At 38.3% G+C, this 18,491-nt stretch overlaps 1 protein-coding gene across 6 annotated transcripts in view; it reads left to right on the plus strand.

Annotated features, from left to right (window-relative positions):
* Cstf2 (cleavage stimulation factor subunit 2) overlaps nt 1–18,491 on the plus strand; it is a 27,528-nt gene continuing 9,037 nt past the window's right edge. Inside the window, exons 1-13 of one of the 6 annotated variants that reach the window (XM_034485153.2) lie at nt 2–270; nt 1,427–1,505; nt 1,755–1,924; nt 2,505–2,641; nt 3,124–3,243; nt 3,354–3,491; nt 7,118–7,241; nt 10,795–10,857; nt 13,304–13,363; nt 13,564–13,650; nt 14,026–14,167; nt 14,998–15,182; nt 15,397–15,689. In XM_034485153.2, the coding sequence (XP_034341044.1) occupies nt 213–270; nt 1,427–1,505; nt 1,755–1,924; nt 2,505–2,641; nt 3,124–3,243; nt 3,354–3,491; nt 7,118–7,241; nt 10,795–10,857; nt 13,304–13,363; nt 13,564–13,650; nt 14,026–14,167; nt 14,998–15,182; nt 15,397–15,689 (1,656 nt within the window). In that variant the 5' untranslated portion in view covers nt 2–212. Of the gene's footprint in view, nt 271–1,426; nt 1,506–1,754; nt 1,925–2,504; nt 2,642–3,123; nt 3,244–3,353; nt 3,492–7,117; nt 7,242–10,794; nt 10,858–13,303; nt 13,364–13,563; nt 13,651–14,025; nt 14,168–14,997; nt 15,183–15,396; nt 15,690–18,491 lie in introns of all 6 variants that reach the window. The other 5 variants (XM_034485154.2, XM_034485156.2, XM_034485158.2 and 2 more) reach the window with 5 other exon arrangements.

Genomic DNA, 18,491 nt, shown 5'->3' on the forward strand with positions numbered 1-18,491 from the left:
CTCTCGTGCCACAGCCGTTCAGTCAGACTGTTGGCCCTCCCCCGGGCCAAACGCTAGGCGGGAACCAACACGGTGTGGTTCGCAGCAGGATCCGCGGCGCTTTTCGTCCAGGTGCTTCCGGCGCCTACCGGACGGAGGCGGGCTCGGTCGTGGAGCCGCTCTCCCACGGAAGTGTGCTTTAGCGCACCGGAAGCCACCTCAGGGGGTGAGCCATGGCGGGTTTGCCAGTTAGAGACCCTGCGGTGGATCGTTCTCTGCGTTCTGTATTCGGTGAGAGGGTTTCTTGGTCAGGGAGGGACGTCCCCTGAGGTCCCCCATGTGGAGCGGCTGTTGGGAGGGCGTGCGGGTTTGCTGCTGTTCTTTGGCACTGCAGCCTGGCGTACTCGTGGGCAGACGAGATTCCCCGCCCCCGCCATCTTTCCCCCCCCCCCCCCACTCCGTCTCCTAGGTACCCAGAGGTTTCCCGCAGTGTGATTCAGGGAGGAATCTAGCGTCTGTCTTCTGCGTTTTTCCCCTTCATGATTCTCAGTTATTTTTTAGGAGAAAAGGTGCGTGGAAACAGAGCGTCCCTGTTCCGTGCTGGTTCTCCTAGCCCAAAATACAGATTTTATTCTGAAGCCACCGACCCCATAATCCACCTCCCGCCCTCTCATAAACGTGTAATAATGGCTTGCTTTTTACTTGTAACGTTTCATCCAACCATAGTGGTAGCGGCCACCTGGCATCTTGAGGTGGGTTGCGAATGAATGAATGAATGAATGAATGATTAAAGCTCAGGGAGATTTCAGAGGAGCGAGACTAAGCAATTCTTAGGGTTTAAATGAGTTATTTCTAAAATACGTGTATTGCTTTTAAAGCACGTTTGGGGCCAGTAGAACTGCTTCGAATTCAAGGCCAGCCTAGGTTACCTCATAAGACCAGGCAGAGCTACATAACAAGACTCTTTCTCAAAACAAAAATAACAAGAAATAAACACTATTTGAAAGAGACATGACAAAATGGTCTCTTTATTGTGAGAATCTTAAAAAGCACAGAATAATCTTTAAACATCCTCTGCTGTATTCATGGCTTTTCCTTTCTAAGTGTATGTATACATGGAAATACAGACATAATCCTCTGACTGTTAAGGGCTTTGAGTAAATAACAGTGCTTAATTAAATATTTTATTTTCAGCACAGTTAGGGAAAACCTTTTATTTGTCATACCAGTGCAAGAACTATTTAAAAGACACATTTTTAAATTTAGTCTCTGGCTCATTTCCCTTGTTACAAGATCTGAAAAGATACAGTGGGAGTGGGGTTTTTAGAGAACACTGTTCAGTCAGTTATTTCGTATGGATTGATGCAGATAGAAAACCTACTATTCACTTGCTCACTCAAGAGCTCAGTTACTGTCCCAGAATTTTAATGTGTTGTCTCTTCTTTAGTGGGAAACATTCCTTATGAAGCTACTGAAGAACAACTGAAGGACATCTTCTCTGAGGTTGGGCCTGTTGTTAGTTTCAGGTGAGATCCTCTTTCAGGAGTCTTCATTGTGAGAGTGTTAAAAAGCACAGATTTTTGGATAGATGCACATGCTCTATAATTCATATCTAGTCTTGCCTAAAAGATTTCTTTCATTAAAAATGTTTCCAAACCAAGAAAGCAGAGTTGGAAAGGTATCTTACTGTAGACTAAATTAGAACATAGCAGTGTTAGCAGGAAGCCTGTGTGTGTGTGTAGCATTTGTTCCTAATACTTGGTTTTGGTCTTCAGATTGGTATATGATAGGGAGACAGGAAAACCAAAGGGTTATGGCTTCTGTGAATACCAAGACCAAGAGACAGCACTTAGTGCCATGCGGAACCTGAATGGGCGTGAATTCAGTGGGAGAGCACTTCGAGTGGATAATGCTGCCAGTGAAAAGAACAAAGAGGAACTGAAGAGTGAGTATAAAGCCAAGTCATATGCATTAAAAGTTAGTAAAGATGAGCAGGTGGAAGCTTTGCATTTTCAGATATTTTAGAAGGTGCTGAGGTGATTAGCTGAATGAATAGCTTCTTAGGACCTGAGGTGCCTGAGGGAGGGATGTCTATGTTTAAGAAACTTGGCTTTAGTGATCCTTCTGTTCCTTAGGAGTTAATTTCCAGTTTAAGGGAAATGCAGGTCTACTAAACCCATCAGTTACTTCTCTGTGTTGCCAGATTAGTAACAGGTGGTGGATACTAAAGACATTTCCACAAATTCTCTGTTGAAATTAATCACCTTTGTCGGTTTCAATGCTTTTCTTCTTGAAGTGACTTATCAAAGAAATAAATAATGACATTATTACTGTCATAGCTTTCCACTAAGAACAGAAGATATACCCTCACTTTCCTTCACAGAAAGGAGATTTTCAAGTGGCCCAGCTCCAGAGAGTTCCAAGTTATTGGTTGGTGCTCACAGTAGCCCTAGAAAATAGATACTTGACGTGACTTGGGTTGTTACTTTACCATCCTAACTTTCTTATACTTTCTTCCTAATCAGGCCTTGGCACTGGTGCACCTGTCATAGAGTCACCTTATGGAGAAAGCATCAGCCCTGAGGATGCTCCTGAATCCATTAGCAAAGCAGTTGCCAGTCTTCCACCAGAACAGATGTTTGAGCTGATGAAACAAATGAAGGTGGGAAGAGACATTAGAGTATAAACAAAATCTTTTAGATCAGATTTTCAAGGAGTTAATGGATATAATTTCCGAAGCTTAAATAGTTGATTCTGTAAACATCATTTCTTTCACATTTTGTACACAGGGGTATTTTTATCCATAAGTGGACCTGCCCAAACCAGCTGTTTCTGTGTCCTCTGTAGATGTTAAATTGTAGTGTTTTCCCTAAGTGGTATTATTACATTATTATAAATACCTCTTCTTCTTGCCTGCCATAGCCAAAATTGTGTATTCAATGTCAAAATCAGTGCTAAAATCACCAACATGGTGTCATGTGCCTGTAGTCCCACCACTTGGGATGCTGAGGCAGAAGGGTCACAGTGAATTAAAAACCAGAATGGGAAACATGAGACACTGTCTCAAAAAGAAAACCAGTAGTAATTCAGAGGGGATGAGATTCTTAGCATTGAATCTGAAGGTGAATTTTCTTATCTTCTCAGCTTTGTGTCCAGAATAGTCCCCAGGAAGCAAGAAACATGTTGCTTCAGAATCCACAGCTGGCTTATGCTTTGCTGCAAGCACAGGTAGTGATGAGAATAGTGGATCCTGAGATTGCCCTGGTGAGTGTTTCTGGTTCTTGTATAGAACTAGCAGGTTTATCTTTGGGATAGGAACTGTCCGTTTGGCTTGTTAAACAGACATCTCATAGATATATTTTTTCACTTTTTAGAAAATTCTGCATCGCCAGACAAATATCCCAACGCTGATTTCAGGCAACCCTCAGGCAGTCCATGTTGCCGGGCCTGGTTCAGGACCCAATGTTTCAATGAACCAGCAGAATCCTCAGGCCCCTCAGGCTCAATCTTTGGTAGGGCTTTATTCCACATTTTTAAAATCTGTCTTAAAATGTTATTTTCTTTCTAGGAAACTATTGAGAGAAGAAGAAGCAGGATTCGGAGATGGTAATTAAATTTTCAGGCATAAAAGCAATTTCCAGATTGCAGAGCATATGCCACCTGAAAGAATGTAGATTCAGTTCCAGGATAATAAAACAAAGAGATCCTTTCTGTAAACCATTTTCTAATAAGCTAATTTTTGTGGGTGTGTTTATCTACCACTGGTTATCACTTCAGTATCTTACATGTAATCTCATTTAGTCCTCATAGCAGCAAAATGAAGTAAGAACTCTTACTGTCTCCATTTTTAGCAGTAACAAAGGAAAAAACAACATGTTTAAAAGCATGATTGTCACGCTGGAGACCTAAGAAATTGATACATCTAAAGATAACATGTGCAGAAGGTACTTCTAAATAAATGAATACTTGCTCATGCTCAAAGATGTCTATTGCTCTATGATAATAGCAAATATTGGAAACATAGGAAATGTTCATTAATGAAAAGTGGAGAAACTTTGGTCTATCTATCCAATGGGCAACTCTAAGTAAACTACATATATCAATAGGAATGACTTTTAAAAATGTAATGCCAAACAGGATTAAAGGTAGGCTAGAATATGTGGTATCAACAGAGATAATGTCTAACACTGTAAAGAAAGTAAAACTTAACACTGTACAGAAAGTAAAACTACAGAAACCTTTTCTATATGGATGTGGATATCAGCATAAATTCTCAACCTGTTAAGTGAACTGCAAAACTAGTATGATATATAATAATAGATACATTTTAAAGATTTGTTTTATTCTATGTGTATCTGTTGTATGCCTCACGCTGTGGGCCTGCAGTGTGAGGAGGCCAAATTGGAGTTATAAACCATTTTGTGTTTCCATGTGGGTGCTGGGAACCAAACCCAAACCCTCTGCAAGAGAAGCAAGTGTTTTTCTAAACATTGAGCCATCTCTCCAGCTCAAATGTAAACATTTTAAACATGTATAAGAATTCTGAATAGCCATTTCTGAATAGTAGAAAAAATACATGGTATAACTGAAGAAAACCACACAGATTGTGTTTATAGCTCTATTTTTCATAAGCAAAAAAGCCTATAAATTAGTAAAAATCTAACAAACAGAAAAAAACTATCAAAATGAGTAGTGAGCATAAACAGCTCACAAAACTGAAAATAAAGCATACAACCTCAAAATTAAATAAACAAATAAAAGCTAAAATAAGCCACCATTTTTTTTTTTACCATTTTCAGATGGGCAGAAGTAAATAATGTGGATTAATCCAATGAATGGTATAGGGCAAGGATTAGTAAAGTAAACATTTTCTTAAGAAATTCAGATAGTAAATTATTTGGCTTTATAAGCTATATGATCTCTGTAACAATGAGATATGTAAAATGTGATTGTATTCTAGTAAAACTTCACTTACAAAGCTACTGATAAAAACAGGCATGGTGGTACATACCTATAATCTCAGCACTTGGAAGGTAAAGGTGGGCAGATCAGAGTTCAGGGTTATCCTTGGCTACCTAGCAAAATTGAAACCAGTCTAGGCTATTTGAGACACTGCTTCACAAAACAAACAGAAAGGCTGGGGTCTATGAAATGGTTCAGAAAGTAAAGGTGCTTGCTATCAAGCCTGACAACCTGAGTTCAATCCTTGGGACCCACATTGTGGAAGGAGAGAATATATTACTGCAAATTGTCCTCAATTGTGCCATTAGTATACAGACATATACTAGAAGGATGGATGGACGCTAACAAGATGGCTCAGTAGATGAAGGTACTTGTTGCCATGCCTGACAATGAGTTCTATCTCTAGGAGCCACATAGTGGGAAAAGGGAACTTACACAAGTTGTCCTCTGATCTATGACTTCCATATGCATGCTGCTATGTATATGCAAACAGAAGATACTTGAGAAAAAAACTTATAGATAGGGTCTCACTATATAGCTTTGGCTGTTCTGCAACTCACTGTATATAGACCAGGCAGTCTGTTTTACTCAGAAATCTATCTGTCTGCCTCCTGAGTGCTGAGATTAAAGATATATGCCACTATGCTTAGCTTGAGATAGATAGATAGATAGATAGATAGATAGATAGATAGATAGATAGATAGATAGATAACTGGTTACAAGTTTAGCCAATTTGGTAATGCTAGCTAGCACTTTAGGGGCAGGGGCAGCTGGATTTCTGAGTTTCAAGAACAAAAAGAAGAGAATTCAACCAATGAGCAGTAGTTATCAGCTCCTGTCCTAAATAAGAATTTTATAGAAATGGAAAGTTAACTACAACTAAAAATGCAACTGATCTAAAAGCAGAATCATAAGTGTCAAACTTTGGATCTGAACATAGTCTAATCTCATAACCTGTTTTAACTACTTCCTGTACAATTTCCCCTTTTCTCTTTTAATTTTGATTACAGTGAACACATACCTGATTTTTAAAATATCCATTCGACTTTAATTGAAGTGTTTTGCTCTAATTGTTGTATTTTTAATTACTGTTGTAAACCTATACATTGAACCTTGGAGGAAAATAATGGTGCATACAGACAAGTGCAAAACTAAAGCTTCAAACATCCACCGGAGGTCTTGAAATGTGTCTATGCAGAAAGCAAGGTGCTAATATATTTCGCTCTCTTCCTCTCCCATCACCACTCACAGTGATGAGTTTAGGCATGAATATGTAAACCAATCACAATTCCTTTAGATTCATACTGTTTTGGACCTCTATGTTACACTGTACACAGACTGCAGACTTACAGAAAGAGGGTTCTACTGAACTCAGACTCTAAACTTTGTTTTTGGTGTTCATGCATTCGATTTTTTTGGAACTGTCTTCTTTACAGTTCTTTACATTCCAAAGACATGCATAGTTCTCTAGGGAATGCACCATGAAAAAATTTCATTCCTTTCTCTCAGGCAATTTAATTTATCATTAAAAAGTTCACTACCGTCCTCAAAAAAGTTACACCCAAGGACAGGAGTTATTAAAACTTGAACAAATGAAAATGCTTTTTCATCTTAAAAGTGTAGAATACCAGCAAGTTTTTTGAAGTCTCAGTCCCTTTTGTGTCCTGGGTATTAAAGCATTTTTTTCAGGTTTTCTTTTTTTTCTCTCTCACCATTTATCCAGTTTACATCCCAGTTGCAGTCCCCCATCTCTTCCTGGTTCCCCCTCACATATCCCCTTTCTTCCTCCCCTTCTCTGGGAGGAACCCCTGGGTACCAATCTACCCTGGCACATCAAGTCACTATATAAGGCATTTTTAACTTATTGTTATGCACCAATTAATAAAGTCAAGAATGGGTTATTTGCTGCCTTGCCACATGAACAAGACATGATTATCCGTCTCTGTATTATGCATATGCTCTATCTTAACTACTCTCACACAAACAGGCTCAAGATATTACAGTTTGCTTCTGTGGGACTCAGAATATGTGATGAAACTGTTATAGAAGACATATACAAAAAGGATGTTTGGCAGACTATTGCAACTACCAATATTAAGAGAAACTTAAGGCCATAGACTAAATGTTTTGGAGTCTCTGCAGAGACATGCTCAATACTTGTTTTTCTCTTGCTCAGGGTGGAATGCATGTCAATGGCGCACCTCCTATGATGCAAGCTTCTATGCCAGGTGGAGTTCCAGCCCCAGTGCAGATGACAGCTGCTGTAGCAGGACCTGGCCCTGGTTCCTTAGCCCCTGCAGGTAACTTGCAGTTAGAGTCCTTACCATTCTGTTACTTTGCTGAGGTTTTATAGTAGTAACTGCTGAAGTGCAGCCAATTATTTAACAATAGGATCTTGGTATAAAATAAATGTATAGCTATAACATGTATTCTAGGCTGAGGAAACTAGATGATTTCTTCTTTTATATCGTTTTTAAGACAAGGTCTTGCTCTGTAGCTGGGACTGGCCTCAAATGTGCAATCCCCCTATTTGAGGTACCCACACGCTTGGATTAGAGGCATATGCCACCAGTCATAACTGAATAAACTCTTAAGTGAGACAAGTGGGCTGCTCACACACTTGGATGTCATAACAGTGGCAAATGGCCATAGACATTGCTAAATATCTGTTCTCTGTTTCTGTACTTACATTGTCGTGAAATACTAACATGCAGGTTATTGGTCAGTACCTTCTCTGGACATGATGAATAACCTTGTCCTTGTGAATAAAAAACAGCTATATATGCAGATATTCAAGCTGAATAGACACATATTCAAGGACTAATGGGATCAACAAGTTCCACTATTTAGAAAAAGCCATACATCTTTTGGCTGCAGAATACATTCCCCTATTCCAAATGTCCATGGAACCCTTAAAAAGAAGACCACATGCCATAAGTTAAATTTAACAAAAGGCAGTGGAGATTTTTACAGATCACATTGTCTGATTTTAAACCAATAAAATTAGAAATAAATAATTAAAAGGTGAGTGGAAAGAAATCTTGCCTTGGAAAATTAAGGAACATACTGTAGCTATTTAAAGAATAAAAATTAAAACAAAAAATAAATACTTAGGGCTGGAGAGATGGCTCGGTGGTTATGAACACTGACTGTTCTTCTAGAGGTCCTGAGTTCAATTCCCAGCAACCACATGGTGGCTCACAACCACCTTCAGTGGGGTCTGATGCCCTCTTCTGATGAGCAATGGTGAATACCTAAAATAAATCCTAAAAATAAATAAATATTTATATTTCATACAAACAAGTATGAGAAATAGTAAAGGTGGTACCTAAAGAAAAAATGAATATTCTTAAATACTCATTAACTAAAAAGGACTAAAAGTAACTAAAAAGGAATTCCATACTAGTTCTAGTTAATTAGAAAAATAATAAACCACAAGACACCTAAAAGAGGAAATTAATGCAGATGGGGGTATAGCTCAGTGTTAAAGCACTTGTTTACAATGTGCAAAAAGCCCCATGTTCAGTCCCTAGCACCAGTCGGAGAAATATTGTTATCAGAACAATGCTCTCCTAAAAGAGAACCAAAAGACAAAAATTGAGCATACCATAAAATTTAACTTTCATAGAATGTTTTGGAGTTTATAGTATTTATATTTGTGAATTCATTAAAACTTCATGGGGATTTTTGAGTTGTCCTACAGATCTCTTTGAAAATTGGTAAGAAGAGGGAAAACAACCTATAGAAAAGTACAGGAAGAAACTATTTTAAGAGCTTCATAGAAAAGCAAAGCCAGATGGCCAATACAGCAGCCTTATTCATGGTAACAATAAAGTGCCACTTACACCCCTCAGTGCCAAGTTTCAAAGTAGAGGACAATATTTGTAAAGAAATTTGTACTTATACATCACTGGTAGAAATAGGATGGTTTTCAGCCTTTCAAGAAAGTAGAATAACATGAAAGATTTATATATTCTGACCAAGGTATTATGTTGTTCCGCGTGCCTCCCGTGTCCCCTCCGCCCGTGGAAGAGAGACACGTGAGACAGTATTCGGGTATCACCACAGCGAGGCTTTAATCTGTATCAGCAGACGTGAAAGACCGTGGAAGGGGCAAAGACAGGAAGAGGCACAGCTTAAATACACCCTAGAGTGACGTATTCACTTCTGATTGGCTGTTCACTCATCACCCAATATTACACCTCAGATTGGCCAGTGACTTTGGCGGGCTTTCTGCCTTTTTGCACCTGCGCAGTTAGTTATTTACTTGTGGAGGACACGATGCCCGCGCCATCTTGGAATGGCGCATATATCACCACTGACCATGGCTTCCTACATTATGTGATGATTTCTTTATGTGGGAAATCATACTCCTAATACCTTCTGTTGCCTTTTCCTCAGATCCTAAACCTTTGTATTGTGTTGGTGGTTGGTCTGTATTTAGTGGAATGGAACATTATTGCCAAAAAAGCTTTGAAATCATTTAGCAGTTATATTCAGACTTTAATCTGTGTTAGAATCACCTGAAGGGCCCTATAAAATGCAGATTGATAGTCCCTGCTGCCAAACTATAATTTAACAGGTTTGAGGTTCAGAACCTGTGAATTTTCAGGTTTTGCATTTTTTTGTTGTTACTGATACTGATACGGCTTGTCTAGCTGGGGACCACTTTCTGAGGACTACTATTTAGAACAACTTGTTCATTTTACAGATAAGGAAGCCAGGATTATAGACCTTTACTGAGTCACTTGCTCAGAATCACAGGTATATAATATAGCAAGAGCTGGGATAGCATCCAGTTCTTTGGGTATTTAATCTATAACTTTTAGTGCTTAGCATGTTCAATCAAATAGGGACAATGTGATATGTACTTTCTATTTTAAGGAAGTATTAGTGAACTACAAACAAATCTGCTTGCCTTTTATCCCCATGCAGCAGCTTTTAGTGCACAGATGATACTTTTGTAACCTGACTTCAAAAAATCAGTATAACATCCTAATTGCAATACACATGAAAAGTAAAAGAAAATTAACTTATTAAAAATTAATATGTAAATGTCCATGTATGGTTAGAAAACAAAATAGGTGTTTACATCTGTCCCATGAGTGTAAAAACTAAAACTGTAGACAGTTACAGTGATGATTGCTTTGGTATTACAAACACCACAAAGACTATTGATGTGGTTTTCCTAAATAGTGAAAAATCATATTAAAATTCTTAAAACAAATTGCAGTCTCCGTAATTTACTCAGTAGTTGCATTTCTGGTAAAGTCAGTGAATATATACTAGAATAGTGCATATAACTTCTGTGTTTACAAATAAAACAGACTCAGTCTCTAGGTTGAGATGACAACAGACAGCTTTTCCTTTGTATGAATGTTGAATGAGACATTTGAATGTTTTATCAGACACAAGATCAGCCTTGATTTTGTAGAATTGTATCATCCTTTGTAGGGCACCTAGTATCCCTGACACCACTTCATTCAGTGCATCTATGTCCCCAAAAGTTTTGCCAACTAAATAATATACCCATACATTTATAAAATATCCTATGAGTGATACTGCCTTCCATGAGTATAGGTAAGAGGTGTTATTTTCTTGTATTAAAGGGATTTCTGCTACAATTTTGTTAATTGTGATGAAACATTCCTTCTAAACTCACTTGTTACTGAAGTGTGACATATACTGACAAACTTCAACTGTTGCTCATGGCATTGTTGAATGGTAGTCCTCACCATTCATCAGAACTTTCTCCTTGTGGGGAAAGGGATGACATTTGTAAACTCAGCCACTGTTGTTGGTTTTTTTCTACAGGTCTAATTTACAGTTTTTTCCCTGCCCTTTATTTTCTAGGAGTTATGCAAGCCCAAGTTGGAATGCAAGGAGCTGGACCAGTGCCCATGGAACGAGGACAAGGTAAATATTAATATATAGAGACTAGACATGGAAATGTTTCATATCTGCACTGTCTAATGTGTCAGCCACTAATCACCAGTGGCAATTTAAAGATTACGTTAATTAAAATTAAGTTCAAATTAATCATAAAAGCCAAATACTCTGATTTCCTGGGCACAATGATTACATTCCAGGTGTTCAGTAGCCACATGTGCTAATGAAGACCACACTGGACATTGCAGATGTAGAATGTTTCTATATTTACCAAACTTCTATTGGTTCAGACTTTCCATAGGAGATCCAGCGCCTAACTCTACAAGATTTATGATGAGGCAAATGCATACTTTGTTTCCTGATAATCTATGGTCATGGTCTCACTCAATTTGTGAATAGCTATTTACTTTGTAAGAAATTTAAATAATGAGCATTTAGTATATGATTGGGTCTGTAGATGATAAGATGTAAGTCCCATAGCAAACTGTGAGGAAAGCGGAGGTCTATAAAACATAGTTATAAAGTGTCTCCTGTACTGTGACAAAACAAAACAAAAAACACTGTATATAACAGCAGCAGCCCTTCTAGTATCTTTGTGTTCTTTCCTCATGTTATTGTAGTTTGAAGGAGAAGAAAGTACATTAGTTCAGTTAAAAAATAAAAGATGATGGTAAAAGGGAACTGAATGTGTACTATATATACTCAGTCACTTCCATTTTCATAGACAAATCTTTGAGTTAGATGGCAGTGCCTTAGTTTTACAGGTAAAGAGATGGAAGCACAGGAGTTTTAAGTTTCTCAGTAGGATGAGGTAAGTACATACTCATTTTGGAGTACTGTGGTCTGAATCTGATGCTCTTCTTTTTTAACTTAATAAATTGAAGTCTCCAAATACAAAATCTGCTTTCTTTCTAACATTCTTTTGGCACTGTTAATTTCAGAATTAATTTTCAAAATAATCTTATTATTCATTAGGTGACTATTTGGGAACAGATTGCTTTGGACAGACCAAAGGGGCTTAATATTTTTCTTAACTGATTCCCTATAAGAGAAAGCCATTTCAAAAGCATATAAGATACAGGCCCATGATTGGTACACAGGGATTGGTGATTGAAATGACAAGTCTAAACACATCAGATAAGTGACAACAAGACAAATTGTAACATACATCTTACCTTCCTTCTAAAGTATCTCATGCTTCTGTGCGGCTGTGTACCCCACCTCATTACTGTCAGTACATGGTGTATCTACCTCAGAGTATCTTTGCAGTAGTGAGAAGGGCTTAGCCTTCCATTAATCTCTTCCTCTTCCCAGGCCATCAGTCTTATCAGTGAACCCTTCAGCTGTTTAACATACACTTCTACAGAGATCTTTCTTCCTACTTTAGTTTAGTCCCTTCTTTCTGGTAAGAATTAACAAAAGGAATTGGCTCACATTTTGAAAGTATTGCAAGGACCTTTTAAGGAAAAGACAAAGTAAGATGAATTTGTAAAAATAATTTCCTTCAGTACCCAGCAATGGAAATAAGAATACTTTCATTTGTGACCAGATTTGTTTTCTTTTGCCTGGAATCCTTGTTGGGTTTGTGTGTTTGTAATGGTGGAAGATGTTTGAGACAGAACTTGTTCCTTACCCATCTCCTTTAATATTTGGTTGTATCTTGTCAACTCAATCTTTGTCATGTTTTTTATAACTGTAGACTGGCTTAGTAGACTATTTCTTTCAGAGTGATAAATACTCTTTCCTCATCTAAAGTCCAGCTGCATTTTTTTCATTTGATATTTTTGGTTGAAAATTTTATACTTTAAAATAAGACAGAATTAGTATTGTTCCACATCTGTTATGGCTGTCTGATGAATCTCACATGTCACATTCAGTGCATTTGTTTTGTGTTTTGCTTTTGAAAAAAATATTTTTCTGTTTTCTTTTTTTTTTTAAATAATGGTACAAGAAGAGATTAGGCAAAGAAAAAAAGAATTCAAGATTGTTGGTTATTTTTGCCCAAATAAACCAGCCCATAGGTTTCCCTTAAGAAAGATATCTGAGGCTATTGAGATGGCTCAGTGGTTTAGAATACTGGCTGTTCTTCTGGAGGTCCTGACTTCAATTCTCAGCAACCATATGGTGGTTCACAACGATTTATAAAGGGATCTGATGGCCTCTTCGGACCTGTAGGTGTACATGCAGACAATGCATACCTACATTTTAAAAAATAAACAAATGAATTTTTTAAACAGGTTTTACAAAGAAAGATGTCTAGTCAAAGTGGAACTGTTCTGGATAAGAATTTAAGGAGTTATTATAGTTTAAGGAGTTTTGTAGTCTAGGGCAAACTAATGAACTTTTGGCTTCTTACTGACATGTAAATCTCCAGTCTCTGTGTATGTGTGTGTTTGTGCGTGTGTATGTTTATGAATCTTCAAGCTATTTTAAGTATCTGCTATTTCTCCTTTTGAACTTACTGCTTACCTAGGAACCTTACAGCACTCGCCCGTGGGACCCGCCGGGCCTGCATCAATTGAGCGAGTTCAAGGTACCCATTGTATCTGCGGGTTCCCTTTTGCTTGTGGTGTTCAGGGTGGGACGTTGAGGGGAAAAGAGCTGCTTGGCAGTGATCCTCACGTTCAGAACCCCCAAAGGGTAATGATGTTCTGGGGTATTTTTGGTTTTTCTTATTATTTTTGTGTTTTTTCCTCTTGAGGCCACAAGCCTAAGATTGACCTCTTCACACAGGGCAGAGAACATGGATGATATGGGCATCTGTCCGAGGCTCTACTCCCTCCATACTGGTGTCAGGAGGCTTGGATGGAATTGCAGTCTGTAAGGAGACAGCAGGTTCTTGCAGAGCCATGACAGTGTTCATATGCCAAGCCCCTACCTCTCTTTTGTGACTCTGGTCCTTAAACTAAGATTGGTTAGAAAGAAAACCAGGAAAATAAGTTTCTTCAGATCACAATGCTAATTCTTGGCAGGTGCTCCCCAGTTTGCTCTTTATATATAATTCCATCCATACCTCTGACATGGCACAGATTCTGCCTACACCCTGCTTCTGTTCTTGAGCTGCAAGAGGATTCTGCTGTGGTGAGGTTTCACCCACTCTAAGGTGTTTGAATTACATTGTCAGTGGTATAGAGTCATTTCTTGTTTGCTAATGTGTCTTTCACAGCAGTAACTCCCCATTTGTTTCCCTGTCAGTGCCTATGCAAGACCCCAGAGCAGCTATGCAGCGGGGAGCCTTGCCTACCAACGTCCCAACTCCTCGTGGTCTTTTAGGTGATGCTCCCAATGACCCGCGGGGAGGCACTTTAATGACTGTAACTGGAGAGGTAGAACCTAGGTAAGTACTGATATAGAAGGAAACAGCTTGAAAAGTTGGGGATTATTTTTACTTTGGAAGCAAAGACTTTTTGGAACAGTTGGACCTGTTTGCCTTCTTCAAAGGATAAAGTATTTGTAGCCACTGTCCAAGACCAAGCACTTTTGCTAAAGCATAATTATATAGTTAAGAAGGTAACTTTGAGCTAACCATGACTACTATATATTCAGAAATTGAAAATTCTAGTAATATATACCTAAACAAGGAAAACTTGGGGTAATGATACTGTTAATAACAATAGTTGTTGATGTTGACAAGGATCATACCTTTGGCTCTTCTCTATGTACCTAACACAGATCATCTCATTAAATCTGCCTTAGGCTGGGGGTATAACACCAGCAGTAGAGCACTTATCTAATATGCCCAAGGCCCTAAGTTCAATCCACAGCCCCACAAAGTTAGAGATGGGAATTATTAATCCTGTTTTACAAGTTAAGAAACTAAGTCATATAGAGGATAAGTCAGTGACCCAGATCAAACAGCTAGTAAATGATAAGACCTGTATTTCAGTATTCAGTCTGAATCCAAAACCTGCATTGCACTATACTGTTTACTCATTGATCATGTAATAACTATCCATTAATTCTTCCCTAACATTGAATGCCCTGGTCAAATCAATTCTAAAATGCACAAATGTATATTCCATACCTTTCCTTTTATCTTAGTTTCTTGTTACCATTTATTTACTGATGTTTAAATCAGTTCTCTGTTGGATGTTTGCTTACTGATCTGGCTGAAATTTCAATGTCAGTACATTCTGCTTTAAAATACGTCATTTTTTTCATCTCTAGAGCTTACCTGGGACCACCACCACCTCCTCATCAGGGCCCGCCCATGCACCATGTTCCTGGCCATGAAGGTCGTGGACCGCCTCCACATGACATGAGGGGAGGACCGTTAGCTGAACCCAGACCTTTAATGGCAGAGCCAAGAGGACCCATGCTAGATCAGAGGGGTCAGCCTTTGGATGCCAGAGGTAAGGGGAAACTGCATCACAATGCCAAATGGTAGCTGTGGGTTGATGAAGTACTTGGGTCTCTTCAGCTCTTATATGGGACAAAAGTCTTAACAAGAATCTTTCCAATTTATCTACAAATCTGATAAACTAGAAAGAAGACACAGTCTTATAGATGAAAGAAGATGTGACTAGATGTTAGTAGCTACACATAGGTTTTCCTACAACTTTCTAGGCGGAAGAGATCCCCGAGGATTAGATGCACGCGGGATGGAGGCTAGAGCCATGGAAGCAAGAGGACTAGATGCCCGAGGACTGGAAGCCCGTGCCATGGAAGCTCGTGCTATGGAGGCCCGTGCCATGGAAGCTCGTGCCATGGAGGCCCGTGCCATGGAGGCCCGTGCCATGGAGGCCAGAGGCATGGATACCAGAGGCCCAGTACCTGGACCTAGAGGACCTATGCCTAGTGGAATCCAAGGTCCCAATCCAATGAACATGGGGGCAGTTGTTCCCCAGGGATCCAGACAGGTAATGCTTGTAACATATACATAAAATCTTAATGTATTCAAGAATTGGTTACTAAGCCTGGTTTATTTATTTATTTATTTATTTATTTATTTATTTATTTATTTATTTTTGTAAATGATTTTGGTTTGTATCCCCAGTGCAGAGTAATCCCTGACCTGTACATTTTCAGGTTTTTCTGAATGAAATAGCCACTAAAACTGTGAAACCTGCAGGTTCAAGTCAAAAGACAATTACAACAGGCCCTGTCCCCTGCAAAAATATACTTGTGCAGATCTCAAGCCATTTGAAAAGCCTCCACCAGATGATTTTACTGTGTAACCATGAATTACAGCATTTGAGGACCGACCTCCATATTGGATGTTTACATTACAATTCATAACAGTAGCAAAATTACAGTTATGAAGTAGCAATGAAAATTTATGGTTGGGGTCCCCACAACATGAGGAAATATATTAAAGGGTCGCAGCATTAGAAGGTTGAGAGCCACTGATTTCGATCATCTCAGGGTGACTGAAACCTATGTGGATTTATTGTCATCACAGCATCTAAATGAACAGTGACATAGAAAAGTCAGTCTGCATACATATGATTCTGGAGCTGCAGTCTGTCTTTTCTCTGTCTCTGTCACTTGGTTTGCTTCAGCTGTGCCTATAGGATGCTTTGTAGTAGTCACTTCCTCATTTATCATCTCCAGTTGATTGCGGGGACATGGAATATATGTATCTTTGCAAGGTTCTTTATGTTGATGGCTTCATCTTTTTATTTATTCCTATTTTCATGGTTCTGTTTCTTCCATTGTATTGGGGTGGGGAGTAAAAAAAAAAGGGAGAGAGAAAAATATCAAAGCTGAATGCAACATGTTCAGCATTTAGTTCTGTTGTTTGGAAACTGAAACCAGAAAGTCAGGTGATGTGGCCAAATTTACTTAACTAAAAAAAATGACAGAGAAAGAAATACAGTTTGCTTTTCTATTAAACAACTCTCTTATTTGCATGTTATGTATGTGTATAGATGTTTGCCTGATCCTTTTTAATTTGAGATAAAAATGTGACTCTTTTCTTGGTATATATAGAATAAAAATGTATTTTCTGTTGTATTTCAAGTTTTGCTTTTTAAAAAATGTTTGTGGGCTTTGATTTTTGTTGTACCCTCTATGGTCAATAGCCTCAAAATACACATTTTTTATGTATCCTTTCTGTACATACTTATTGAGCACCTACTGAATACTAAGCAGAATACTAGGGATATAATAGTGTGAATAGCAAGGTCTCAACATACTAGCCGAGGAGATAGTTACCAAGTGACCATATGCTCTGCTTATATGATTCTGCACACCATTCTATGAGAAAAGACATTGAAAATGATGGCTGATATCTTGTTCTTTTTTTTTTCTCTGCTAGTGCTTAAATTTATTACTTTTTAATGCTAGGGTTTTGGTTTGACTTTATGATGCTAAGACTCACACCTAGAGCCTCACAGATGCTAAATAATCTACCACTGAGCTAGAACCCCAGCCCAATATAGTTTGTATTAGAAGTCTATAAAACCAATTAGATCCAAGGTAGAGAAAATAAGAACTTAATATTGATAGTTTTTGCATTTTTAAAAATTAATATATTCACTTACAAATAAATATATAAATATATATAGTCTCCTATAAAAGTTGTATGTTAGGAATCTCACTTTCTCCCCTTTACCTCTCATTTGTGATAGATAATTGCTTTTATTAGATTATTTTTTTAGACTGGGTTTCTTTATGTTGCTGACCTGGATTTCACTATATATTGGGCTGGCCTTGAACTCACCAAGATCTGCCTGTCTCTGGAGTGTTTGAAGTTACAGGCATACTCCACCACATCTAGCTTATCTGATATTTTAAGTGTAGCTTCCACTTTTATCCTTTTTATGATTTTTGGCTTTAAAAAAAAAAACTTCATATGGCCTTCATTTATCACTTTAAATCAGACTTTAAACTTAACTCCATTCCATGCATTTCAAAGCTTGTAGCTTGGGTAGTTATATAATTTGTCATACAAAGAAAGATGCATTTGAGAGTGAAAGTGCTATCAACAATTTACTTTGAGACAGAAGCATACACTGGGACTGTCTTAAGCTAACCAAGGAATGTGGCCAGTCTTGCTAGTAATGCCTAGAATAGGTACTCCTGGGAACTTAACTAGCCAATGTTGGGTAATTATTTCATACTAGTGTCTTGATTGGTATTAATCAGTATTAGTAAATTCCCAAGTAACTACCCAGAGATGGTTCAGATCCATAACAGATCAATTGACAAAAATCTCAGGACTAAGTATTAATATAGATGGAATAGTGGTGATATATCTACGCCCTCTATAAAGATGTCCCACTGCTCACGTACCCAGTGTCTTGGCAAAGAGCTGATGCATGTGAGTATTTCAAGTGTCTTAATGTTCTGTTGCTGTGAATAGACACCATAACAATGACGACTCTTATAAAACATTTAATTGAAGACTTGCGTACAGTTTCAGAATTTAGTCCATTATCATCATGGCAGCAGACATAGTAGGCATGATGCTAGAGGAATAGTTGAGGGCTTCATCCTGATCCATTGGCAGAGAAGGATATACTGGGTTTGACATGGGCTTTTGAAACCTCAAAGCCCATCCTCAGTGACAAACTTCCTCCAACAAACCCAGACTTCCTAATCTAGAATAGTGCCACTCCCTGGTGACTAAGCATTCAAATATATGAGGCTATAAGGGACCATTCTTATTCAGACCATCACATTTCACTCCCTGGCCTCCATAGGCTTGTAGCTATATC

The sequence above is a fragment of the Arvicanthis niloticus genome, chromosome X (assembly GCF_011762505.2).
Source record: "Arvicanthis niloticus isolate mArvNil1 chromosome X, mArvNil1.pat.X, whole genome shotgun sequence".
Classification (NCBI taxonomy): Eukaryota; Metazoa; Chordata; class Mammalia; order Rodentia; family Muridae; genus Arvicanthis; species Arvicanthis niloticus.